This window comes from Nerophis ophidion, linkage group LG05 (genome assembly GCF_033978795.1).
Source record: "Nerophis ophidion isolate RoL-2023_Sa linkage group LG05, RoL_Noph_v1.0, whole genome shotgun sequence".
NCBI lineage: Eukaryota > Metazoa > Chordata > Actinopteri > Syngnathiformes > Syngnathidae > Nerophis > Nerophis ophidion.
In genome coordinates, this window is record NC_084615.1 from 10,602,310 (window position 1) to 10,630,210 (window position 27,901).

Sequence of the window (27,901 nt, forward strand, 5' to 3'; positions counted from 1 at the left end):
GCTGCGAGTGGTGTATGACCTCAGGCAGGTGGAATGTCAGCCCTCACTAAACCTGTTGGACAGGTTTAGTGAGGGCTTTCCACTTGGAGACAATAGACACTCAAGTCAGAATCTCATCACAAGCCAACAAGTCAAGGCTCCATTACCTTCCTGGTGCGCAGCTTGGGGTTGGACTCCTTGAACTTGTACCAGATAGACTTGAGGATGGAGGCGAAGGGCGTGACTCCGATGCCGGCGCCGACCAGCATGCTGACCTCGTAGGTGAACACGTCCTCGCTGGCGGTACCGAAGGGACCGTCTACGCCCATCCTTGATGGAGACAACATGCTTAGATGTACAGTACATGTGCAGCGTAGTGTCAATCATTGTCTCCCATCGCGCCCCATGCAAATGTGTCAATGCTGTTTGTTGTCAGCGTGACATTGTGACGTGAAGGCTGGCTCTCAGCGTGCACCTCCATTGCAGTGTTTTCCAGGAGGAATGCTGTTTGTTGTCAGCGTGACATTGTGACGTGAAGGCTGGCTCTCAGCGTGCACCTCCATTGCAGTGTTTTCCAGGAGGAATGCTGTTTGTTGTCAGCGTGACATTGTGACGTGAAGGCTGGCCCTCCATTGCAGTGACAACATGGCCTGCACTTTTCATGCAATGTTGGAATATTTGCATTAAGATGATTTACTGTGAGGCGTAAGGCTTTTTTTTCAGTATTTGTTAGCTTGTGTAAACAAATATTAGTTTTAGCATAAAAAAACCTTTTCCCTCAGCATTCACACCAATGTTGGAGGCACTGAAGGATTTGTGCAGTCACCCAACCTTGTCAGCATGCACTAGCAAATATGCTCCTCATAAGTATTTGCACACACATTTTACAGGTGCAAATGCTAGTTTGTCAGATATACACATAGAAAGCTATTATTGCATGCATTCAGCACAAAGATTGTGTTATAGAATATTTGGGATAGACTGCAGCATGTTAAGTAATCTCACAAATATTGCCAGAAATGAGCTTGTGTGTGAACGCTTGTCTCTCAGCATTCACACAAACGCTGTTTGCGTAAATACTTGTCTCAGCACTCGCACGCTAAACATTCTACTGTAAATACAGAATGCTTGTCCTTCAGCAGTCATACAAATATTTTTGAGGCACATTAGCTTTATCGTAAGTGTACTACAGTACGTACAGACCACGGTTGTCAGCGTTCTACCCTCAATTCTTGCCCTTTAGCTTCCGTACTCAAATCTTTGGGAGGCACTTTGTGGCATTTGTCCGTCAGCATTGGCAGATTGAAGTGTGAAAGCTTGTATTGACATGGTGAGACATAACAGCAACATGAATGAGTGAATGCTGAGAGAGCACCGTTGTTAACAGCAAAATGATTGTGATGAACTCACTTGGGCCCCTGCACCCCCTCTGGGAGCTGCTCCATGATGCTGATGAGTTTTTCAGTCCAGTCCCCGGCCGAGCGGATGTGGACGCTGAAGAAGTCCTCCTCGGGGGCCGAGGTCATGGTGAAGGGGTGCCACTCCAGCTGCGAGATGGCCGGGCAGTTGAGGAAGACGTACTGGCCCACCTCCATCTTGAATCCGCTCTTGACCAGCTGCAGCTCCAGCACCTTGGACGGCCTCATGACGATCTAAGCGGGCAAAAAAAAAAAAAGGTGAGGTGGGGTGGCCGCCTGGGGGGGGGGTGCCGGGGTGGACGCACCTTTCTGTAATGGACCGTTTGCAGGTAGCGAACCAGACGAAGCAGGCGCTCGCACAGGTACAAAATCATGGGCCCGATCACCCACATCCACGTCTGGAAGAGAGCACATCTTCTATCTAGCGCCATACTAAGGATTGACTTTGGGAGGAGACCCACCTGAGGAAAGCCTCCCGCAAACTGAGGGACGGGGCACTCTGGGATCAGCCCCCACTCGTTAAAGCGATCTTTGCAAATGGTGAAGTTGTGCGGCGGGTCGGTGGTGGTCTGACTCCTCACGATGCGCCTGCCATGCATGCACACACCCACAGTGGTCAGGGCTGTGTGTGTGTGTGTGTGTGTGTGTGTGTTGTGGTGGTCTGACTCCTCACGATGCGCCTGCCACGCACACACCTACAGTGGTCAGGGCTGTGTGTGTGTGTGTGTGGGGGGGGGTTCACTCCTACCCGGCGCCGTGGATGACCAGACCGGCGAAGAAGATGATGAAGAAGTGGTGCGTGTACCAGAAGACCTCAAAGTAGCTGCGGCGGATGACCTCCATGGAGGAGGTGATGATGAGGATGAGGGCCAGCGTGATGATGACCCCCGTGATGCCGGCGATGGTGGTGAACACCACGTAAGTTGGGTTCTGCTGGGGGTCCTAACACACACACACACACACACACCACTTGTTGACATTAGCAACACCTACACTCATTCAACCATTTATTTCACTCACCTTTGAACCATGCATTACTGTACATTTACTAGTAATTATACTGCAGTGACCTTTGAACCATGCATTATTGTACATTTACTCGTAATACCTCCAGTATATTCCTATTCGAAGCGTATGAAAGATGTTTCCATACAGTCATAGCATGTGAAAAGAGTCCATTCTAATTCTTGTAGTGATGATTTAATCCAGAATCAATTCTCAATTCTGCAGGATTCTCCTAATATATTATTAGTTCTAGAAAGCAGGTTACAAAAGCTCCTCTTGGCTGCTGACATGTGACCTTTAGGCTAGAAGTTGTCTCTTAAAGAAAAAAGTATTTTTAGAATGTTTATGTAATAAAAGAAAATAGAGCAAGACTACTTTACATTACTTCGGATAGAAAAGCAATTGGCAAGATATTCAAATGCAATATTTAAAAAGGAACATTAAAAGTTATCAAAATAAATAGTATTTATATATTTTATTTTATATATTTCGGTATGTTCAGTATTTTACATGTAAAATGTACCATGTGTGTGTGTGTGTATATATATATATATATATATATATATATATATATATATATATATATATATATATATATATATATATATATATATATATACAATCATAAGACTACTTCATCTCTACATAACTGTTTCATGAGGGGTTCCCTCAATCATCAGGAGATATATATATATATCTATATATATATATATATATATATATATATATATATATATATATATATTTGAGTTTGTACAAAAATGGATACATGAATGATACAGCAGAGGATTGGGAGAATGTCATATGGTCAGATGAAACCAAAATAGAACTTTTTGGTATAGACTCAACTGGTGGTGTTTGGAGGAAGAAGAATACTGAGTTGCATCCCAAGAACACCATACCTACTGTGAAGCATGGGGGTGGAAACATCATGCTTTGGGGCTGTTTTTCTGCTAAGGGGACAGGACGATTGATCTGTGTTAAGGAAAGAATGAATGGGGCCATGTATCGTGAGAGAGCTTTGAATGCCATAATTTACAAGTAAATTCTTTAAAATTCCTACAATGTGAATTCCTGGATTTTTTCCCCCCACATTCTGTCTCTCACAGTTGAAGTGTACCTATGATGAAAATGACAGACCTCTGTCATCATTTTAAGTGGGAGAACTTGCACAATCGCTGGCTGACTAAATACTTTTTTGCCCCACTGTATAATAAATATTCATCTTTTAGGTTGGTACTTGTAAGAGAAGGAAGAAATTGACCGTGCAGCACCCAGCGGATCAACTGAGGTGACACACACACGCACACACACACACACACACTTATTTAAGGTTGTTGTTAGTGTAGCAGAAGAAGCTAGGTGAAAGCTGAATGAAGTAGGAGCAGGTGAGTGGTGATAATAAGAAGATGGTGCTCACTATGTCGGTGCTCCTGAAGGGGTTGAGGTAGGTGGTGGTGCTGCTGTCGTTCAGGTTGGACAGCGCCGTGCTGAGCTCGTCATATTGTCCTCGTCTGCTGTTGTTGTACCACTCCATGTTGAGGAGGTGGGCGATGACGTGGACGGCTGTGGAACAAGGACAACTTCAAATGGCCAAACATGCCTCACTTTCACATTTCCAAATGTGGCTTTTTGCCAAGGTCATCATTGACCCTATATGTTACTTTTTGCCAAGGTCATCATTCACACTTGTGCTGCTCTGACCCTAAATGTTGCTTTTTGCCAAGGTCATCATGCACACTTGTGCTGCTCTGACCCTAAATGTTGCTTTTTGCCAAGGTCATCATGCACGCTTGTGATGCTCTGACCCTAAATGTTGCTTTTTGCCAAGGTCATCATGCACACTTGTGCTGCTCTGAGCCTAAATGTTGCTTTTTGCAAAGGTCATCATGCACACTTGTGCTGCTCTGACCCTAAATGTTGCTTTTTGCCAAGGTCATCATGCACATTTGTGCTGCTCTGACCCTAAATGTTGCTTTTTGCCAAGGTCATCATGGACACTTGTGCTGCTCTGACCCAAATGTTGCTTTTTGCCAAGTTCATCATGCACACTCGTGCTGCTCTGACCCTAAATGCTGCTTTTTGCCAAGGTCATCATGCACACTTGTGCTGCTCTGAGTCTAAATGTTGCTTTTTGCCAAGGTCATCATGCACACTCGTGCTTCTCTGACCCTAAATGTTGCTTTTTGCCAAGGTCATCATGCACGCTTGTGATGCTCTGACCCTAAAAGTTGCTTTTTGCCAAGGTCATCATGCACACTTGTGCTGCTCTGACCCTAAATGTTGCTTTTTGCCAAGGTCATCATGCACACTTGTGCTGCTGTGACCCTAAATGTTGCTTTTTGCCAAGTCATCATGCACACTTGTGCTGCTCTGACCCTAAATGTTGCTTTTTGCCAAGGTCATCATGCACATTTGTGCTGCTCTGACCCTAAATGTTGCTTTTTGCCAAGGTCATCATGGACACTTGTGCTGCTCTGACCCAAATGTTGCTTTTTGCCAAGTTCATCATGCACACTCGTGCTGCTCTGACCCTAAATGTTGCTTTTTGCCAAGGTCATCATGCACACTTGTGCTGCTCTGACCCTAAATGTTGCTTTTTGCCAAGGTCATCATGCACGCTTGTGCTGCTCTGAGTCTAAATGTTGCTTTTTGCCAAGGTCATCATGCACACTCGTGCTTCTCTGACCCTAAATGTTGCTTTTTGCCAAGGTCATCATGCACGCTTGTGATGCTCTGACCCTAAAAGTTGCTTTTTGCCAAGGTCATCATGCACACTTGTGCTGCTCTGACCCTAAATGTTGCTTTTTGCCAAGGTCATCATGCGCACTCGTGCTGCTCTGACCCTAAATGTTGCTTTTTGCCAAGGTCATCATGCACATTTGTGCTGCTCTGACCCTAAATGTTGCTTTTTGCCAAGGTCATCATGCACACTTGTGCTGCTGTGACCCTAAATGTTGCTTTTTGCCAAGTCATCATGCACACTTGTGCTGCTCTGACCCTAAATGTTGCTTTTTGCCAAGGTCATCATGCACATTTGTGCTGCTCTGACCCTAAATGTTGCTTTTTGCCAAGGTCATCATGGACACTTGTGCTGCTCTGACCCAAATGTTGCTTTTTGCCAAGTTCATCATGCACACTCGTGCTGCTCTGACCCTAAATGTTGCTTTTTGCCAAGGTCATCATGCACACTTGTGCTGCTCTGACCCTAAATGTTGCTTTTTGCCAAGGTCATCATGCACACTCGTGCTGCTCTGACCCTAAATGTTGCTTTTTGCCAAGGTCATCATGCACACTTGTGCTGCTCTGAGTCTAAATGTTGCTTTTTGCCAAGGTCATCATGCACACTCGTGCTGCTCTGACCCTAAATGTTGCTTTTTGCCAAGGTCATCATGCACGCTTGTGATGCTCTGACCCTAAAAGTTGCTTTTTGCCAAGGTCATCATGCACACTTGTGCTGCTCTGACCCTAAATGTTGCTTTTTGCCAAGTCATCATGCACACTTGTGCTGCTCTGACCCTAAATGTTGCTTTTTGCCAAGGTCATCATGCACACTTGTGCTGCTGTGACCCTAAATGTTGCTTTTTGCCAAGGTCATCATGAGCACTTGTGCTGCTGTGACCCTAAACGAGGTAGAAAGAGGTGATTGAAAAGGCAGAATGTTTGTCGTGATGTGAAGTTAGTGATCATAAAGTAGATATTTCTGTCTCCACATTGCAGTTTGTCCTGCTGTCACATCTCCCAGCTCATGATGATTATGTACAACACTAGCAAACTGACCTGTCATCAAGGCGATGGTGTACGCCACCAGCTTGTGGAAGTCGATGTTTTTGTCCAGCTGCTTCCTCAAACTCCGACTGCAACACTTGAAGGGAACACACAAGGACTTTGTGTTAATAAACACAAACATATTTCACTTTGCATCTTCCTTCAATCACCTTTGTCTTATTTCTCACGGGAGTTGCATAAATGTGGCCAACATTTCATCACCATCCTGCCAACAATGCACACGCCCTGATGTTACCATGGCAACATCTGTGACTGTCACACTAGGACACTTGCGCAACTTCACCAATGTTCCCAATGAGGGAACTCACATAAGAATAAACTGTATTCAATATGTGCACTTTGTACAGTGTCTGTCACAATGTTGGACAGTCCAGGGACACTAGTCAAAGATCTTCTATATGACAAGAGTACTGTGCTGTTTTTAGGAATACCACACTAAAACACTAGTCAAAGATCTTCTATATGACAGGAGTACAGTGCTGTTTTTAGGAATACCACACTAAAACACGAGTCAAAGATTTTCTATATGACAGGAGTACAGTGCTGTTTTTAGGAATACCACACTAAAACACGAGTCAAATATCTTCTATATGACAGGAGTACAGTGCTGTTTTTAGGAATACCACACTAAAACATGAGTCGAATGTTATTGTCAGCAGTGTCTGCTGTTTTTATGCAGCTACAGCAAAACAAAAGTCAAATATCATAAGTCAGGAGTTTCTGCTGTTTTTAGGCATCTACAGCAAAAAGACTATTGATTGATTGATTGATTGAAACTTCTATGAGTAGATAGCACAGTACATTCTGTACAATTGAGCACTAAATGCTAACACCCCAATAAGTTTTGAAACTTATTTAAGTCGGGGTCCACGTTAATGTACTCATGGTTTTAATATGTGAGGAGTGTCTGCAGTTTTTAGGCATGTCCAGCAGCAGAAGACAAGTCCAAGATGTGTTTGCGTACCACAAGAGAGCCTCTGATGAGGGACAGAAGGTTCCGGCACACGGGGAGGAGGATCAGCAGGCAGTTGAAGTTGAGCACGGCTGCAGGCGCCCTCGCCCACGCCAGAGCAGACTGACGACAACACAAGACGGTGAGTTGCTTTCAAACATCCAAATATTAGCCATGAATGTCCTGTGAGGAGGACTCAGGACTCAGGACTCACCCCCAAGATGTGTCGCGTGTAGAAGAACTGATCCCCCAGGTCATAGAAGAAGTAGAACCACACGAAGAGGAAGAGGTTGATGCCCATCCACACCACCTGAAAACACCACCTGCTTGTTAGCAGCACATCATCTCATGCTAGTGACGCTACCATCACATCACGTCATGCTAGTGACGCTACCATCCCATCATGTCATGCTAGTGACGCTACCATCACATGTCATGCTAGTGACGCTACCATCACATCATGTCATGCTAGTGACGCTACCATCACATCATGTCATGCTAGTGACGCTACCATCACATCATGTCATGCTAGTGACGCTACCATCACATCATGTCATGCTAGTGACGCTACCATCACATCATGTCATGCTAGTGACGCTACCATCACATCATGTCATGCTAGTGACGCTACCATCACATCATGTCATGCTAGTGACGCTACCATCACATCATGTCATGCTAGTGACGCTATCATCACATCATGTCATGCTAGTGACGCTACCATCACATCACGTCATGCTAGTGACGCTACCATCCTATCATGTCATGCTAGTCACGCTACCATCACATCATGTCATGCTAGTGACGCTACATCACATCACGTCATGCTAGTGACGCTACCATCCCATCATGTCATGCTAGTGACGCTACCATCACATCATGTCATGCTAGTGACGCTATCATCACATCATGTCATGCTAGTGACGCTACCATCACATCACGTCATGCTAGTGACGCTACCATCCCATCATGTCATGCTAGTCACGCTACCATCACATCATGTCATGCTAGTCACACTACCATCCCATCATGTCATGCTAGTGACGCTACCATCACATCATGTCATGCTAGTCACGCTACCATCCCATCATGTCATGCTAGTGACGCTACCATCCCATCACACTCATGCTAGTCACGCTACCATCCCATCATGTCATGCTAGTGACGCTACCATCACATCACACTCATGCTAGTCACGCTACCATCACATCATGTCATGCTAGTGATGCTACCATCACATCACACTCATGCTAGTCACACTACCATCACATCATGTCATGCTAGTGACGCTACCATCACATCACGTCATGCTAGTGACGCTACCATCACATCATGTCATGCTAGTGGCGCTACCATCACATCATGTCATACTAGTGACGCTACCATCACATCATGTCATACTAGTGACGCTACCATCACATCACGTCATGCTAGTGACGCTACCATCACATCACACTCATGCTAGTGACGCTACCATCACATCATGTCATGCTAGTGACGCTACCATCACATCATGTAATGCTAGTCACGCTACCATCCCATCATGTCATGCTAGTGATGCTACCATCATATCACGTCATGCTAGTCACGCTACCATCACATCATGTCATGCTAGTCACACTACCATCCCATCATGTCATGCTAGTGACGCTACCATCACATCACACTCATGCTAGTCACGCTACCATCACATGTCATGCTAGTGATGCTACCATCACATCACACTCATGCTAGTCACACTACCATCAAATCATGTCATGCTAGTGACGCTACCATCACATCACACTCATGCTAGTCATGCTACCATCACATCATGTCATGCTAGTGATGCTACCATCACATCACGTCATTCTAGTGACGCTACCATCACATCACGTCATTCTAGTGACGCTACCATCACATGTCATGCTAGTCACGCTACCATCCCATCATGTCATGCTAGTGACGCTACCATCACATCACGTCATGCTAGGGACGCTACCATCACATCATGTCATTGCAGTCATGCTAGTTACGCTACCATCACATTGTGTCATGGCAGTCATGGTAGTGACGCTACCATCACATCATGTCATGGCAGTCATGGTAGTGACGCTACCATCACATCATGTCATGGCAGTCATACTAGTGACGCTACCATCACATTATGTCATGGCAGTCATGCTAGTGACGCTACCATCACATCATGTCATTGCAGTCATGCTAGTTACGCTACCATCACATCATGTCATTTCAGTCATGTTTGTTAAGTTACCATCACATCATGTCATGGCAGTCATGCTAGTGACGCTACCATCACATCATGTCATTGCAGTCATGCTAGTGATGCTACCATCACATCACACTCATGCTAGTGACGCTACCATCACATCATGTCATGCTAGTGACGCTACCATCACATCACGTCATGCTAGTGACGCTACCATCACATCATGTCATGCTAGTGACGCTACCATCACATCATGTCATGCTAGTGACGCTACCATCACATCACGTCATGCTAGTGACGCTACCATCACATCATGTCATGCTAGTGACGCTACCATCACATCATGTCATGCTAGTGACGCTACATCACATCACGTCATGCTAGTGACGCTACCATCCCATCATGTCATGCTAGTGACGCTACCATCACATCATGTCATGCTAGTGACGCTATCATCACATCATGTCATGCTAGTGACGCTACCATCACATCACGTCATGCTAGTGACGCTACCATCCCATCATGTCATGCTAGTCACGCTACCATCACATCATGTCATGCTAGTCACACTACCATCCCATCATGTCATGCTAGTGACGCTACCATCACATCATGTCATGCTAGTCACGCTACCATCCCATCATGTCATGCTAGTGACGCTACCATCCCATCACACTCATGCTAGTCACGCTACCATCCCATCATGTCATGCTAGTGACGCTACCATCACATCACACTCATGCTAGTCACGCTACCATCACATCATGTCATGCTAGTGATGCTACCATCACATCACACTCATGCTAGTCACACTACCATCACATCATGTCATGCTAGTGACGCTACCATCACATCACGTCATGCTAGTGACGCTACCATCACATCATGTCATGCTAGTGGCGCTACCATCACATCATGTCATACTAGTGACGCTACCATCACATCACGTCATACTAGTGACGCTACCATCACATCACGTCATGCTAGTGACGCTACCATCACATCACACTCATGCTAGTGACGCTACCATCACATCATGTCATGCTAGTGACGCTACCATCACATCATGTAATGCTAGTCACGCTACCATCCCATCATGTCATGCTAGTGATGCTACCATCATATCACGTCATGCTAGTGATGCTACCATCACATCACACTCATGCTAATGATGCTACCATCACATCATGTCATGCTAGTCACGCTACCATCCCATCATGTCATGCTAGTGATGCTAACATCACATCCGTCATAATAGTGACGCTACCATCACATTATGTCATGGCAGTCATACTAGTGACGCTACCATCACATTATGTCATGGTAGTGATGCTACCATCAAATCATGTCTTTTCAGTCATGTTAGTGATGCTACCATCAAATCATGTCATTTAAATGTTAGTGACGCTACCATCAAATCATGTCTTCAATCATGTTTGTGATGCTACCTTCTAATGTCATTTCAATCATGTTATTGACGCCACCATCAAATGATGTCATTTACACGACTTCTGACCCATCTGTCACATTGAACTACTCTGCTGTTTTTAATCAGTTTGAGCAAGTGTCTCTGCGGCAGTTTGAAGAATTAAGGAATCAAATGAAGCCCTCAGGCAGTTTGAAGAATTAAGGAACCAAATGAAGCCCTCAGGTTCCTCCCATGATGCTTGCTGTCCCTCCTACATTTTTGAAAGAAGTGTTTTCTTGCACAGGACAGCCTGTTCTTTACATTTTAAGTAGAAGTCTCTTTTCTGGTGTACTTCCTACTAGTTTTAAACTTGCCGTGGTTCAACCACTTTTAAAGAAACCTGGTCTTGACAGTTCCGTTTTAGCCCATTATAGACCCATTTCTAAGCTGCCTTTCCTCTCAAAGATCTTGGAGAAGATTGTTAATCACTTTTTTAGAGGACTGTGATATTTTAGAAGTCTTTCAATCTGGTTTTAAACCCCTCCATAGTACCGAGTCAGCATTACGAAGGGTTTTTAATGAGATCCTGAGAGCAACAGATTTAGCTGATCATGTGATTTGAGTATTACTGGATCCAACAGCAGCATTTGATGCGGGGGACCACAATATTTCAATTAGCATCCTACAGCATCAAGTGGGCATCTGTGGTACTGCTTGGAGTTCCCTGAAGTCATATTTGACTAACAGGACTTTCTCTGTAAATGTTGCTAGTTTTGAATCCTCTGTTGCTCCACTGACATGTGGGGTCCCACAAGGCTCAGTTTTAGGACCACTGCTCTTTTCTATGTATTTACTTCCTCTGGGCTCAATCTAAGAAAGCATGATATTTCTTTTCATTGTTATGCCGATGACACACAAATGTATTTTCCGTTAAAGAGAAATCCTGCCTCTTCAACTTGCTTGCCTTGAAGAGATCAAGGCCTGGATGGCGCTAAACGTTGACTTTGCACATTAAGCCCATGGTCACCAAGCTGGGCTTTGGTATCGACAGTGATTTTAAATTGGAGCGTCAGATTGGCACAGTGGTGAGATCCAGCTTTTTTTGATTTACGCCAGCTGGCCAAGGTTAAAAAGCTCCTTTCTAGGCAACAGTTTGAGACCGTAATCCATGCATTTATTACATCTCAGCTGGATTACTGTAACTCTTTGTATTTTGTGTTTTATTCTTTCTTTATTATTATTCCGCCGCCTCTTCAAGCTGTAATTTCACCCCCTTAAGATCCTTTAAAACTCACCAAATTTTACACACACATCAAGACTGGCGAAAATTGCCACCTGATAAAAAAACAAAAACAAACCCTAAAACTCAAAATTGCGCTCTAGCGCCCCCTAGGAAAAACACAGACAAAACTGTTTGTAACTTCTGTTAGGATTGTCGTAGAGACATGAAAGAAAAAGCTCTACGTACGTCTGACTTAGACCTACATTTCATACAATGACCTCTTTCAGCAAAAATCCACAGGAAGTTGGCAAAAACCCCTTCAAAACAAAATATTCATAAAAAAACGTCATTTTTGCCTCTTTGAGCTGTAATTTGACCCCCTTAAAATGCTTCAAAACTCACCAAACTGGACACACACATCAGGACTGGCGAAAATTGCGATTTAATAAACAAACCAAACCCCAAAACCTAAAATTGCGTTCTAGCGCCCCCTAGGAATAAAACTGAAAAAACTGCTCCTAGGAAAAAAAAAAACTGACGAAATTGCTTTTAACTTCCGATAGGAATGCCGGAGCCACATGAAACTGAAACCTCTATGTAGGTCTCACTTAGACCTACATTTTAATAATTAACATCCTTCAGCAAAAATCAACAGGAAGTTGGCAATTACCCCTTCAAAACAAAAGTTTTGTAAAAAACCCGTCACGTTTTTTCAAACATGATCTCCTCTGAGCAAGTTTGTCGTGTCGGCTTCAAACTCGCACAGGAGAGAGATTGAACCCTTCTGATTAAAAGTTATCAAAAGAGTTTTAATAACTGCTCCGGTTTTGATTTAACACACCTTCAAAGAAAATAGAAATGTCTTACAGTTTTAGGAGTTAAATGGTGGAAGAATCTCAGTGATGAGCTGAAGACATGCACTTCTTTGGTAAGCTTTAAGAAAACATTGCAAGGTGAAATAATTGAAAATTATAAAATATAGTAACAATTACTTTCATCCCATTGATTTTTTTTTTTTAACGTTGATTTTCCAGGCAATCTAATCTTCAGTGAAGGTATAGGATAGACAAATATAAGCTTTGGCTTCAGCCTATTCCTTTTTTGGTCATTCTTTTTCTTTTCTTTCCTGTGTAAATGTGCATAATTGTATACATATAACATGTACTGTATAACTGATCACACAAAATGGTTGATGGATTTGATTGATTATATTACCAAAATAAACGTATTTCATTCATTCATTCATTCATTCATTCAAACCCCTGCGCAAAGTTTCCTGAAAATTTTAATTTTTGCCTCTTTGAGCTGTAATTTGACTCCCTTAAAATGCTTCAAAAATCACCAAACTGGACACACACATCAGGACTGGCGAAAATTGCGATCTGATAAAAAAAAAAATCCAACCCCAAAACTCAAAATTGCGCTCTAGCGCCCCCTAGGAATAAAACACAGACAAAACAGCACCTTGGGAGGAAACACAGACAAAACTGCTTGTAACTTCCGGTAGGAATGTTGGAGAGACATGAAACAAAAACCTCTATGTAGGGTCCCACTTAAACCTACATTTTAATAATCGACATGCTTCAGCAAAAATCAACAGGAAGTTGGCAAAAACCCCTTCAAAACAACATTTTCCTAAACGCTTATCCGGGCTTGGGTCGCGGGGGCAGCAGCCAAAGTCGGTCCCGTCCATCGCTGCTTGCAACTTAAATTATTATTATTATTATCTCCCTCTCCATGTGACACAGGCCCCTTCTTTGGCTATTTTTAAAACCCTTCTTAAAACCCATTTTTATTCACTGGCTTTTAACCCAGCATGAGACTTTAAACTGTTTTTAACTTTTACCTTTTCTAACTACTTTTTATCTAACACATTGTTTTTAGGGTAATTTGTATTTGCTATTTCAATGTGTTTTTTACTTCTGTTTTAAATGTTAATTTTCTAGTATGTCCTTTACCTTTATTTCTTTGCGGTGTACAGCCCTTGGTTCTTCAACTGTGCTTGTTTTTAAAGGGCTTTATTAATAAAGTTGGTATGTTAGTGACGCTACCATCAAATCATATCTTTTCAGTCATAGTAGTGACGCTACCATCAAATCATGTAATTTGAATGTTGGTGACGCTACCATCAAATCATGTCATTTAAATGATGTTAGTGACGCTACCATCAAATCATGTCTTTTAAATGATGTTAGTGACGCTACCATCAAATCATGTCATTTAAATGTTAGTGACGCTACCATCAAATCATGTCTTTTAAATGTTAGTGACGCTACCATCAAATCATGTCATTTAAATGTTAGTGACGCTGCCATCAAATCATGTCATTTAAATGATGTTAGTGACGCTACCATCAAATCATGTCTTTTCAATCATGTTAGTGAGGCTAGTATCAAATCAAGTCTTTTCAGTCATGTTAGTGACGCTACCATCAAATCATGTCATTTAAATGATATTAGTGACGCTACCATAAAATCATGTCATTTAAATGTTAGTGACGCTACCATCAAATCATGTCTTTTCAATCTTGTTAGTGACGCTAGTATCAAATCATGTCTTTTCAGTCATGTTAGTGACGCTACCATCAAATCATGTCATTTAAATGTTAGTGACGCTACCATCAAATCATGTCATTTAAATTATGTTAGTGACGCTGCCATCAAATCATGTCATTTAAATCATGTTAGTGACGCTACCATCAAATCATGTCATTTAAATGTTAGTGACGCTACCATCAAATCATGTCATTTAAATGATGTTAGTGACGCTACCATCAACTCATGTCTTTTCAATCTTGTTAGTGACGCTAGTATCAAATCAAGTCTTTTCAGTCATGTTAGTGACGCTACCATCAAATCATGTCATTTAAATGTTAATGACGCTACCATCAAATCATGTCATTTAAATGTTAATGACGCTACCATCAAATCATGTCATTTAAATGTTAGTGACGCTACCATCAAACCATGTCATTTAAATGTTAATGACGCTACCATCAAATCATGTCATTTAAATGTTAGTGACGCTACCATCAAATCATGTCATTTAAATGTTAATGACGCTACCATCAAATCATGTCATTTAAATGTTAGTGACGCTACCATCAAATCATATCTTTTCAGTCATAGTAGTGACGCTACCATCAAATCATGTAATTTGAATGTTGGTGACGCTACCATCAAATCATGTCATTTAAATGATGTTAGTGACGCTACCATCAAATCATGTCTTTTAAATGATGTTAGTGACGCTACCATCAAATCATGTCATTTAAATGTTAGTGACGCTACCATCAAATCATGTCATTTAAATGTTAGTGACGCTACCATCAAATCATGTCTTTTAAATGTTAGTGACGCTACCATCAAATCATGTCATTTAAATGATGTTAGTGACGCTGCCATCAAATCATGTCATTTAAATGATGTTAGTGACGCTACCATCAAATCATGTCTTTTCAATCATGTTAGTGAGGCTAGTATCAAATCAAGTCTTTTCAGTCATGTTAGTGACGCTACCATCAAATCATGTCATTTAAATGATATTAGTGACGCTACCATAAAATCATGTCATTTAAATGTTAGTGACGCTACCATCAAATCATGTCTTTTCAATCTTGTTAGTGACGCTAGTATCAAATCATGTCTTTTCAGTCATGTTAGTGACGCTACCATCAAATCATGTCATTTAAATGTTAGTGACGCTACCATCAAATCATGTCATTTAAATTATGTTAGTGACGCTGCCATCAAATCATGTCATTTAAATGTTAGTGACGCTACCATCAAATCATGTCATTTAAATGATGTTAGTGACGCTACCATCAACTCATGTCTTTTCAATCTTGTTAGTGACGCTAGTATCAAATCAAGTCTTTTCAGTCATGTTAGTGACGCTACCATCAAATCATGTCATTTAAATGTTAATGACGCTACCATCAAATCATGTCATTTAAATGTTAATGACGCTACCATCAAATCATGTCATTTAAATGTTAGTGACGCTACCATCAAATCATGTCATTTAAATGTTAATGACGCTACCATCAAATCATGTCATTTAAATGTTAATGACGCTACCATCAAATCATGTCATTTAAATGTTAGTGACGCTACCATCAAATCATGTCATTTAAATGTTAATGACGCTACCATCAAATCATGTCATTTAAATGTTAGTGACGCTACCATCAAATCATGTCATTTAAATGTTAGTGACGCTACCATCAAATCATGTCTTTTCAGTCATGGTAGTGACGCTACCATCAAATCATGTCATTTAAATGATGTTAGTGACGCTGCCATCAAATCATGTCATTTAAATGATGTTAGTGACGCTGCCATCAAATCATCTCTTTTCAATCATGTTAGTGACGCTACCATCAAATCATGTCATTTAAATGATGTTAGTGACGCTACCATCAAATCATGTCACTTAAATGATGTTAGTGACGCAACCATCAAATCAAGTCTTTTCAGTCATGTTAGTGACGCTACCATCAAATCATGTCATTTAAATGTTAGTGACGCTACCATCAAATCATGTCATTTAAATGTTAGTGACGCTACCATCAAATCATGTCATTTAAATGTTAGTGACGCTACCATCAAATCATGTCTTTTCAATCTTGTTAGTGACGCTACCATCAAATCATGTCTTTTCAGTCATGTTAGTGACGCTACCATCAAATCATGTCATTTAAATGTTAGTGACGCTACCATCAAATCATGTCATTTAAATGATGTTAGTGACACTACCATCAACTCATGTCTTTTCAATCTTGTTAGTGACGCTAGTATCAAATCAAGTCTTTTCAGTCATGTTAGTGACGCTACCATCAAATCATGTCATTTAAATGTTAATGACGCTACCATCAAATCATGTCATTTAAATGTTAATGACGCTACCATCAAATCATGTCATTTAAATGTTAGTGACGCTACCATCAAATCATGTCATTTAAATGTTAATGACGCTACCATCAAATCATGTCATTTAAATGTTAGTGACGCTACCATCAAATCATGTCATTTAAATTATGTTAGTGACGCTGCCATCAAATCATGTCTTTTCAATCATGTTAGTGACGCTACCATCAAATCATGTCATTTAAATGTTAGTGACGCTACCATCAAATCATGTTATTTAAATGTTAGTGACGCTACCATCAAATCATGTCATTTAAATGTTAGTGATGCTACCATCAAATCATGTGTTTTCAATCTTGTTAGTGACGCTACCATCAAATCATGTCTTTTAAATGTTAATGACGCTACCATCAAATCATGTCATTTAAATGTTAGTGACGCTACCATCAAATCATGTCATTTAAATGTTAATGACGCTACCATCAAATCATGTCATTTAAATGTTAGTGACGCTACCATCAAATCATGTCATTTAAATGTTAATGACGCTACCATCAAATCATGTCATTTAAATGTTAGTGACGCTACCATCAAATCATGTCATTTAAATGTTAGTGACGCTACCATCAAATCATGTCTTTTCAGTCATGGTAGTGACGCTACCATCAAATCATGTCATTTAAATGTTAGTGACGCTACCATCAAATCATGTCATTTAAATGATGTTAGTGACGCTGCCATCAAATCATGTCTTTTCAATCATGTTAGTGACGCTACCATCAAATCATGTCATTTAAATGTTAGTGACGCTACCATCAAATCATGTCATTTAAATGATGTTAGTGACGCTACCATCAACTCATGTCTTTTCAATCTTGTTAGTGACGCTAGTATCAAATCAAGTCTTTTCAGTCATGTTAGTGACGCTACCATCAAATCATGTCATTTAAATGTTAATGACGCTACCATCAAATCATGTAATTTAAATGTTAATGACGCTACCATCAAATCATGTCATTTAAATGTTAGTGACGCTGCCATCAAATCATGTCTTTTCAATCATGTTAGTGACGCTACCATCAAATCATGTCATTTAAATGTTAATGACGCTACCATCAAATCATGTCATTTAAATGTTAATGACGCTACCATCAAATCATGTCATTTAAATGTTAATGACGCTACCATCAAATCATGTCATTTAAATGTTAATGACGCTACCATCAAATCATGTCATTTAAATGTTAGTGACGCTACCATCAAATCATGTCATTTAAATTATGTTAGTGACGCTGCCATCAAATCATGTCTTTTCAATCATGTTAGTGACGCTACCATCAAATCATGTCATTTAAATGTTAGTGACGCTACCATCAAATCATGTCATTTAAATGTTAGTGACGCTACCATCAAATCATGTCATTTAAATGTTAGTGACGCTACCATCAAATCATGTCTTTTCAGTCATGTTAGTGACGCTACCATCAAATCATGTCATTTAAATATTAGTGACGCTACCATAAAATCATGTCATTTAAATGTTAGTGACGCTACCATCAAATCATGTCTTTTCAATCTTGTTAGTGACGCTACCATCAAATCATGTCTTTTCAGTCATGTTAGTGACGCTACCATCAAATCATGTCATTTAAATGTTAGTGACGCTACCATCAAATCATGTCATTTAAATGATGTTAGTGACACTACCATCAACTCATGTCTTTTCAATCTTGTTAGTGACGCTAGTATCAAATCAAGTCTTTTCAGTCATGTTAGTGACGCTACCATCAAATCATGTCATTTAAATGTTAATGACGCTACCATCAAATCATGTCATTTAAATGTTAATGACGCTACCATCAAATCATGTCATTTAAATGTTAGTGACGCTACCATCAAATCATGTCATTTAAATGTTAATGACGCTACCATCAAATCATGTCATTTAAATGTTAGTGACGCTACCATCAAATCATGTCATTTAAATTATGTTAGTGACGCTGCCATCAAATCATGTCTTTTCAATCATGTTAGTGACGCTACCATCAAATCATGTCATTTAAATGTTAGTGACGCTACCATCAAATCATGTTATTTAAATGTTAGTGACGCTACCATCAAATCATGTCATTTAAATGTTAGTGATGCTACCATCAAATCATGTGTTTTCAATCTTGTTAGTGACGCTACCATCAAATCATGTCATTTAAATGTTAATGACGCTACCATCAAATCATGTCATTTAAATGTTAGTGACGCTACCATCAAATCATGTCATTTAAATGTTAATGACGCTACCATCAAATCATGTCATTTAAATGTTAGTGACGCTACCATCAAATCATGTCATTTAAATGTTAGTGACGCTACCATCAAATCATGTCTTTTCAGTCATGGTAGTGACGCTACCATCAAATCATGTCATTTAAATGTTAGTGACGCTACCATCAAATCATGTCATTTAAATGATGTTAGTGACGCTGCCATCAAATCATGTCTTTTCAATCATGTTAGTGACGCTACCATCAAATCATGTCATTTAAATGTTAGTGACGCTACCATCAAATCATGTCATTTAAATGTTAGTGACGCTACCATCAAATCATGTCTTTTCAGTCATGGTAGTGACGCTACCATCAAATCATGTCATTTAAATTATGTTAGTGACGCTGCCATCAAATCATGTCTTTTCAATCATGTTAGTGACGCTACCATCAAATCATGTCATTTAAATGTTAGTGACGCTACCATCAAATCATGTCATTTAAATGTTAGTGACGCTACCATCAAATCATGTCATTTAAATGTTAGTGACGCTACCATCAAATCATGTCATTTAAATGATGTTAGTGACGCTACCATCAACTCATGTCTTTTCAATCTTGTTAGTGACGCTAGTATCAAATCAAGTCTTTTCAGTCATGTTAGTGACGCTACCATCAAATCATGTCATTTAAATGTTAATGACGCTACCATCAAATCATGTCATTTAAATGTTAATGACGCTACCATCAAATCATGTCATTTAAATGTTAGTGACGCTACCATCAAATCATGTCATTTAAATGTTAATGACGCTACCATCAAATCATGTCATTTAAATGTTAGTGACGCTACCATCAAATCATGTCATTTAAATGATGTTAGTGACGCTGCCATCAAATCATGTCTTTTCAATCATGTTAGTGACGCTACCATCAAATCATGTCATTTAAATGTTAGTGACGCTACCATCAAATCATGTCATTTAAATGTTAGTGACGCTACCATCAAATCATGTCATTTAAATGTTAGTGACGCTACCATCAAATCATGTCATTTAAATGATGTTAGTGACGCTACCATCAACTCATGTCTTTTCAATCTTGTTAGTGACGCTAGTATCAAATCAAGTCTTTTCAGTCATGTTAGTGACGCTACCATCAAATCATGTCATTTAAATGTTAATGACGCTACCATCAAATCATGTCATTTAAATGTTAATGACGCTACCATCAAATCATGTCATTTAAATGTTAGTGACGCTACCATCAAATCATGTCATTTAAATGTTAATGACGCTACCATCAAATCATGTCATTTAAATGTTAGTGACGCTACCATCAAATCATGTCATTTAAATTATGTTAGTGACGCTGCCATCAAATCATGTCTTTTCAATCATGTTAGTGACGCTACCATCAAATCATGTCATTTAAATGTTAATGACGCTACCATCAAATCATGTCATTTAAATGTTAATGACGCTACCATCAAATCATGTCATTTAAATGTTAATGACGCTACCATCAAATCATGTCATTTAAATGTTAATGACGCTACCATCAAATCATGTCATTTAAATGTTAGTGACGCTACCATCAAATCATGTCATTTAAATGTTAATGACGCTACCATCAAATCATGTCATTTAAATGTTAGTGACGCTACCATCAAATCATGTCATTTAAATGATGTTAGTGACGCTGCCATCAAATCATGTCTTTTCAATCATGTTAGTGACGCTACCATCAAATCATGTCATTTAAATGTTAGTGACGCTACCATCAAATCATGTCATTTAAATGTTAGTGACGCTACCATCAAATCATGTCATTTAAATGTTAGTGACGCTACCATCAAATCATGTCATTTAAATGATGTTAGTGACGCTACCATCAACTCATGTCTTTTCAATCTTGTTAGTGACGCTAGTATCAAATCAAGTCTTTTCAGTCATGTTAGTGACGCTACCATCAAATCATGTCATTTAAATGTTAATGACGCTACCATCAAATCATGTCATTTAAATGTTAATGACGCTACCATCAAATCATGTCATTTAAATGTTAGTGACGCTACCATCAAATCATGTCATTTAAATGTTAATGACGCTACCATCAAATCATGTCATTTAAATGTTAGTGACGCTACCATCAAATCATGTCATTTAAATTATGTTAGTGACGCTGCCATCAAATCATGTCTTTTCAATCATGTTAGTGACGCTACCATCAAATCATGTCATTTAAATGTTAATGACGCTACCATCAAATCATGTCATTTAAATGTTAATGACGCTACCATCAAATCATGTCATTTAAATGTTAATGACGCTACCATCAAATCATGTCATTTAAATGTTAGTGACGCTACCATCAAATCATGTCATTTAAATTATGTTAGTGACGCTGCCATCAAATCATGTCATTTAAATGTTAGTGACGCTACCATCAAATCATGTCATTTAAATGATGTTAGTGACGCTACCATCAAATCATGTCATTTAAATGTTAGTGACGCTACCATCAAATCATGTCATTTAAATGATGTTAGTGACGCTACCATCAAATCATGTCATTTAAATGTTAGTGACGCTACCATCAAATCATGTCATTTAAATGATGTTAGTGACGCTACCATCAAATCATGTCTTTTCAATCTTGTTAGTGACGCTACCATCAAATCATGTAATTTGAATGTTAGTGACGCTACCATCAAATCATGTCATTTAAATGATGTTAGTGACGCTACCATCAAATCATGTCATTTAAATGATGTTAGTGACGCTGCCATCAAATCATGTCTTTTCAATCATGTTAGTGACGCTACCATCAAATCATGTCATTTAAATGTTAGTGACGCTACCATCAAATCATGTCATTTAAATTATGTTAGTGACGCTGCCATCAAATCATGTCTTTTCAATCATGTTAGTGACGCTACCATCAAATCATGTCATTTAAATGTTAATGACGCTACCATCAAATCATGTCATTTAAATGTTAATGACGCTACCATCAAATCATGTCATTTAAATGTTAATGACGCTACCATCAAATCATGTCATTTAAATGTTAATGACGCTACCATCAAATCATGTCATTTAAATGTTAATGACGCTACCATCAAATCATGTCATTTAAATGTTAGTGACGCTACCATCAAATCATGTCATTTAAATTATGTTAGTGACGCTGCCATCAAATCATGTCTTTTCAATCATGTTAGTGACGCTACCATCAAATCATGTCATTTAAATGTTAGTGACGCTACCATCAAATCATGTCATTTAAATGTTAGAGACGCTACCATCAAATCATGTCATTTAAATGTTAGTGACGCTACCATCAAATCATGTCATTTAAATGTTAGTGATGCTACCATCAAATCATGTCTTTTAAATGATGTTAGTGACGCTGCCATCAAATCATGTCTTTTCAGTCATGTTAGTGACGCTACCATCAAATCATGTCTTTTAAATGATGTTAGTGACGCTACCATCAAATCATGTCTTTTAAATGTTAGTGACGCTACCATCAAATCATGTCATTTAAATGTTAGTGACGCTACCATCAAATCATGTCTTTTAAATGTTAGTGACGCTACCATCAAATCATGTCTTTTCAATCTTGTTAGTGACGCTAGTATCAAATCAAGTCTTTTCAGTCATGTTAGTGACGCTACCATCAAATCATGTCTTTTCAATCATGTTAGTGACGCTACCATCAAATCATGTCATTTAAATGTTAGTGACGCTACCATCAAATCATGTCATTTAAATGTTAGTGACGCTACCATCAAATCATGTCATTTAAATGATGTTAGTGACGCTGCCATCAAATCATGTCTTTTCAATCATGTTAGTGACGCTACCATCAAATCATGTCATTTAAATGTTAGTGACGCTACCATCAAATCATGTCATTTAAATTATGTTAGTGACGCTGCCATCAAATCATGTCTTTTCAATCATGTTAGTGACGCTACCATCAAATCATGTCATTTAAATGTTAATGACGCTACCATCAAATCATGTCATTTAAATGTTAATGACGCTACCATCAAATCATGTCATTTAAATGTTAATGACGCTACCATCAAATCATGTCATTTAAATGTTAATGACGCTACCATCAAATCATGTCATTTAAATGTTAATGACGCTACCATCAAATCATGTCATTTAAATGTTAGTGACGCTACCATCAAATCATGTCATTTAAATTATGTTAGTGACGCTGCCATCAAATCATGTCTTTTCAATCATGTTAGTGACGCTACCATCAAATCATGTCATTTAAATGTTAGTGACGCTACCATCAAATCATGTCATTTAAATGTTAGTGACGCTACCATCAAATCATGTCATTTAAATGTTAGTGACGCTACCATCAAATCATGTCATTTAAATGTTAGTGACGCTACCATCAAATCATGTCATTTAAATGTTAGTGATGCTACCATCAAATCATGTCTTTTAAATGATGTTAGTGACGCTGCCATCAAATCATGTCTTTTCAGTCATGTTAGTGACGCTACCATCAAATCATGTCTTTTAAATGATGTTAGTGACGCTACCATCAAATCATGTCTTTTAAATGTTAGTGACGCTACCATCAAATCATGTCATTTAAATGTTAGTGACGCTACCATCAAATCATGTCTTTTAAATGTTAGTGACGCTACCATCAAATCATGTCTTTTCAATCTTGTTAGTGACGCTAGTATCAAATCAAGTCTTTTCAGTCATGTTAGTGACGCTACCATCAAATCATGTCTTTTCAATCATGTTAGTGACGCTACCATCAAATCATGTCATTTAAATGTTAGTGACGCTACCATCAAATCATGTCATTTAAATGTTAGTGATGCTACCATCAAATCATGTCATTTAAATGATGTTAGTGACGCTACCATCAAATCATGTCTTTTCAATCTTGTTAGTGACGCTAGTATCAAATCATGTCTTTTCAGTCATGTTAGTGACGCTACCATCAAATCATGTCATTTAAATGTTAGTGACGCTACCATCAAATCATGTCATTTAAATGTTAGTGACGCTACCATCAAATCATGTCATTTAAATGTTAGTGACGCTACCATCAAATCATGTCATTTAAATGTTAGTGACGCTACCATCAAATCATGTCATTTAAATGTTAGTGACGCTGCCATCAAATCATGTCATTTAAATGTTAGTGACGCTACCATCAAATCATGTCATTTAAATGTTAGTGACGCTACCATCAAATCATGTCATTTAAATGTTAGTGACGCTACCATCAAATCATGTCATTTAAATGTTAGTGACGCTACCATCAAATCATGTCATTTAAATGTTAGTGATGCTACCATCAAATCATGTCTTTTAAATGATGTTAGTGACGCTGCCATCAAATCATGTCTTTTCAGTCATGTTAGTGACGCTACCATCAAATCATGTCTTTTAAATGATGTTAGTGACGCTACCATCAAATCATGTCTTTTAAATGTTAGTGACGCTACCATCAAATCATGTCATTTAAATGTTAGTGACGCTACCATCAAATCATGTCTTTTCAATCTTGTTAGTGACGCTAGTATCAAATCAAGTCTTTTCAGTCATGTTAGTGACGCTACCATCAAATCATGTCTTTTCAATCATGTTAGTGACGCTACCATCAAATCATGTCATTTAAATGTTAGTGATGCTACCATCAAATCATGTCTTTTCAGTCATGTTAGTGACGCTAGTATCAAATCATGTCATTTAAATGTTAGTGATGCTACCATCAAATCATGTCATTTAAATGTTAGTGACGCTACCATCAAATCATGTCATTTAAATGTTAGTGACGCTACCATCAAATCATGTCATTTAAATGTTAGTGACGCTACCATCAAATCATGTCATTTAAATGTTAGTGACGCTACCATCAAATCATGTCATTTAAATGTTAGTGACGCTACCATCAAATCATGTCATTTAAATGTTAGTGACGCTACCATCAAATCATGTCATTTAAATGTTAGTGACGCTACCATCAAATCATGTCATTTAAATGTTAGTGACGCTACCATCAAATCATGTCATTTAAATGTTAGTGACGCTACCATCAAATCATGTCATTTAAATGTTAGTGATGCTACCATCAAATCATGTCTTTTAAATGATGTTAGTGACGCTGCCATCAAATCATGTCTTTTCAGTCATGTTAGTGACGCTACCATCAAATCATGTCTTTTAAATGTTAATGACGCTACCATCAAATCATGTCTTTTAAATGTTAGTGACGCTACCATCAAATCATATCTTTTCAATCTTGTTAGTGACGCTAGTATCAAATCAAGTCTTTTCAGTCATGTTAGTGACGCTACCATCAAATCATGTCTTTTCAATCATGTTAGTGACGCTACCATCAAATCATGTCATTTAAATGTTAGTGATGCTACCATCAAATCATGTCTTTTAAATGATGTTAGTGACGCTGCCATCAAATCATGTCTTTTCAGTCATGTTAGTGACGCTAGTATCAAATCATGTCATTTAAATGTTAGTGATGCTACCATCAAATCATGTCTTTTAAATGTTAGTGACGCTACCATCAAATCATGTCTTTTAAATGTTAGTGACGCTACCATCAAATCATGTCTTTTAAATGATGTTAGTGACGCTGCCATCAAATCATGTCTTTTCAGTCATGTTAGTGACGCTAGTATCAAATCATGTCATTTAAATGTTAGTGATGCTACCATCAAATCATGTCTTTTAAATGATGTTAGTGACGCTGCCATCAAATCATGTCTTTTCAGTCATGTTAGTGACGCTACCATCAAATCATGTCTTTTAAATGATGTTAGTGACGCTACCATCAAATCATGTCTTTTAAATGTTAGTGACGCTACCATCAAATCATATCTTTTCAATCTTGTTAGTGACGCTAGTATCAAATCAAGTCTTTTCAGTCATGTTAGTGACGCTACCATCAAATCATGTCTTTTCAATCATGTTAGTGACGCTACCATCAAATCATGTCATTTAAATGTTAGTGATGCTACCATCAAATCATGTCTTTTAAATGATGTTAGTGACGCTGCCATCAAATCATGTCTTTTCAGTCATGTTAGTGACGCTAGTATCAAATCATGTCATTTAAATGTTAGTGATGCTACCATCAAATCATGTCTTTTAAATGATGTTAGTGACGCTACCATCAAATCATGTCTTTTAAATGTTAGTGACGCTACCATCAAATCATGTCTTTTCAATCATGTTAGTGACGCTACCATCAAATCATGTCATTTAAATGTTAGTGACGCTACCATCAAATCATGTCTTTTAAATGATGTTAGTGACGCTGCCATCAAATCATGTCTTTTCAGTCATGTTAGTGACGCTACCATCAAATCATGTCATTTAAATGTTAGTGACGCTACCATCAAATCATGTCTTTTCAATCTTGTTAGTGACGCTAGTATCAAATCAAGTCTTTTCAGTCATGTTAGTGACGCTACCATCAAATCATGTCATTTAAATGTTAGTGACGCTACCATCAAATCATGTCATTTAAATTATGTTAGTGACGCTGCCATCAAATCATGTCATTTAAATGTTAGTGACGCTACCATCAAATCATGTCTTTTCAATCATGTTAGTGATGGTACCTTCCAATGTCATATCAGTGGTGGTAGTGACGCTACCATCACAAGATGTCATGTCAGTGGTGGTAGTGACGCTACCATCACAAGATGTCATGTCAGTGGTGGTAGTGACGCTACCATCACAAGATGTCATGTCAGTGGTGGTAGTGAGGCTGTGGAAAACTCACCAGTGTGACTAAGGTCACTCCATTGTTAATAATCCAGTTGGCCATGATGATGATGATGATGATGATGATCACCTTCAGTACAAATGCATCAGCTCAACACTTCTGCACTTTTTAAAGCTTCTAGTCTCCTCCCCTATTTGTGTGTGGGTTTTATCTAACACACACACACACACACACACACACACACACACACACACACGCACACACACGCACACACAGACAGAGCGCAGGACAAGAGTGGAATAATTGAGGAAGTGAAAAAGGTGCAGTGTTTCCTTCAAAAGCTGCAAGGCCACATTCTTACCTGCTTGGAACTAGAAGAGAGGAATGAGGAGGTGGAAAAAGAAGAATACAAAAATAGTTGCTGAAACGTCACCAGTCGTAAACAAAATAACTTATTTGTCTTCCCAGGAAGTCAGTGTGTGAAGTCCAGTCAGCTTTGTATGAACAACCTCCGCTGCACATTCATTGCATCTTGTAACTTCAGAACAGCGCGGTGGTGCAGAGGTTAGTGCACCTGCCTCACAATACTGAGGTCCTGAGTTCAATCACGGGCTCAGATCTTTCTGTGTGGAGTTTGCATGTTCTCCCCGTGACTGCGTGGGTTCTACTGCGGCTTCCTCCCACCTCCAAAGACATGCACCTGGGGATAGGTTGATTGGCAACACTAAATGGTCCCTAGTGTGTGAATGTTGTCTGTCTATCTGTGTTGGCCCTGTGATGAGGTGGTGACTTGTCCAGGGTGTACGCTGCCTTCCGTCAATGTGCAGATGAGATAGACTCCAGCACCCTCTGGATGGATATATATATATATATATATATATATATATATATATATATATATATACATACCCACACACACGTGTATTTGTATTGAACCGTTTCAGTATGGGGGTTTCGGTTTGGTTCGGAGGTTTGTCAAACGAGTTTGTAAGTTAAAGTCTTAACAAGCTACTCTGCTTTCTGCCTCTGTCTGAGCAG

At 39.1% G+C, this 27,901-nt stretch overlaps 1 protein-coding gene across 1 annotated transcript in view; it reads right to left on the minus strand.

The window, feature by feature from the left end:
* nox1 (NADPH oxidase 1) overlaps positions 1-27,079 on the minus strand; it is a 28,592-nt gene extending 1,513 nt beyond the window's left edge. Inside the window, exons 1-10 of the mRNA XM_061899955.1 lie at positions 26,921-27,079; positions 7,358-7,453; positions 7,156-7,266; positions 6,183-6,267; positions 3,823-3,968; positions 2,146-2,339; positions 1,859-1,985; positions 1,703-1,795; positions 1,390-1,631; positions 147-309 (exon numbers count right to left, since the gene is read on the minus strand). Coding sequence (XP_061755939.1) covers positions 147-309; positions 1,390-1,631; positions 1,703-1,795; positions 1,859-1,985; positions 2,146-2,339; positions 3,823-3,968; positions 6,183-6,267; positions 7,156-7,266; positions 7,358-7,453; positions 26,921-26,965 — 1,302 coding nt within the window. The 5' untranslated portion in view covers positions 26,966-27,079. The remainder of the gene's footprint in view (positions 1-146; positions 310-1,389; positions 1,632-1,702; positions 1,796-1,858; positions 1,986-2,145; positions 2,340-3,822; positions 3,969-6,182; positions 6,268-7,155; positions 7,267-7,357; positions 7,454-26,920) is intronic.
* Between the last annotated feature and the right edge of the window lie 822 nt (positions 27,080-27,901).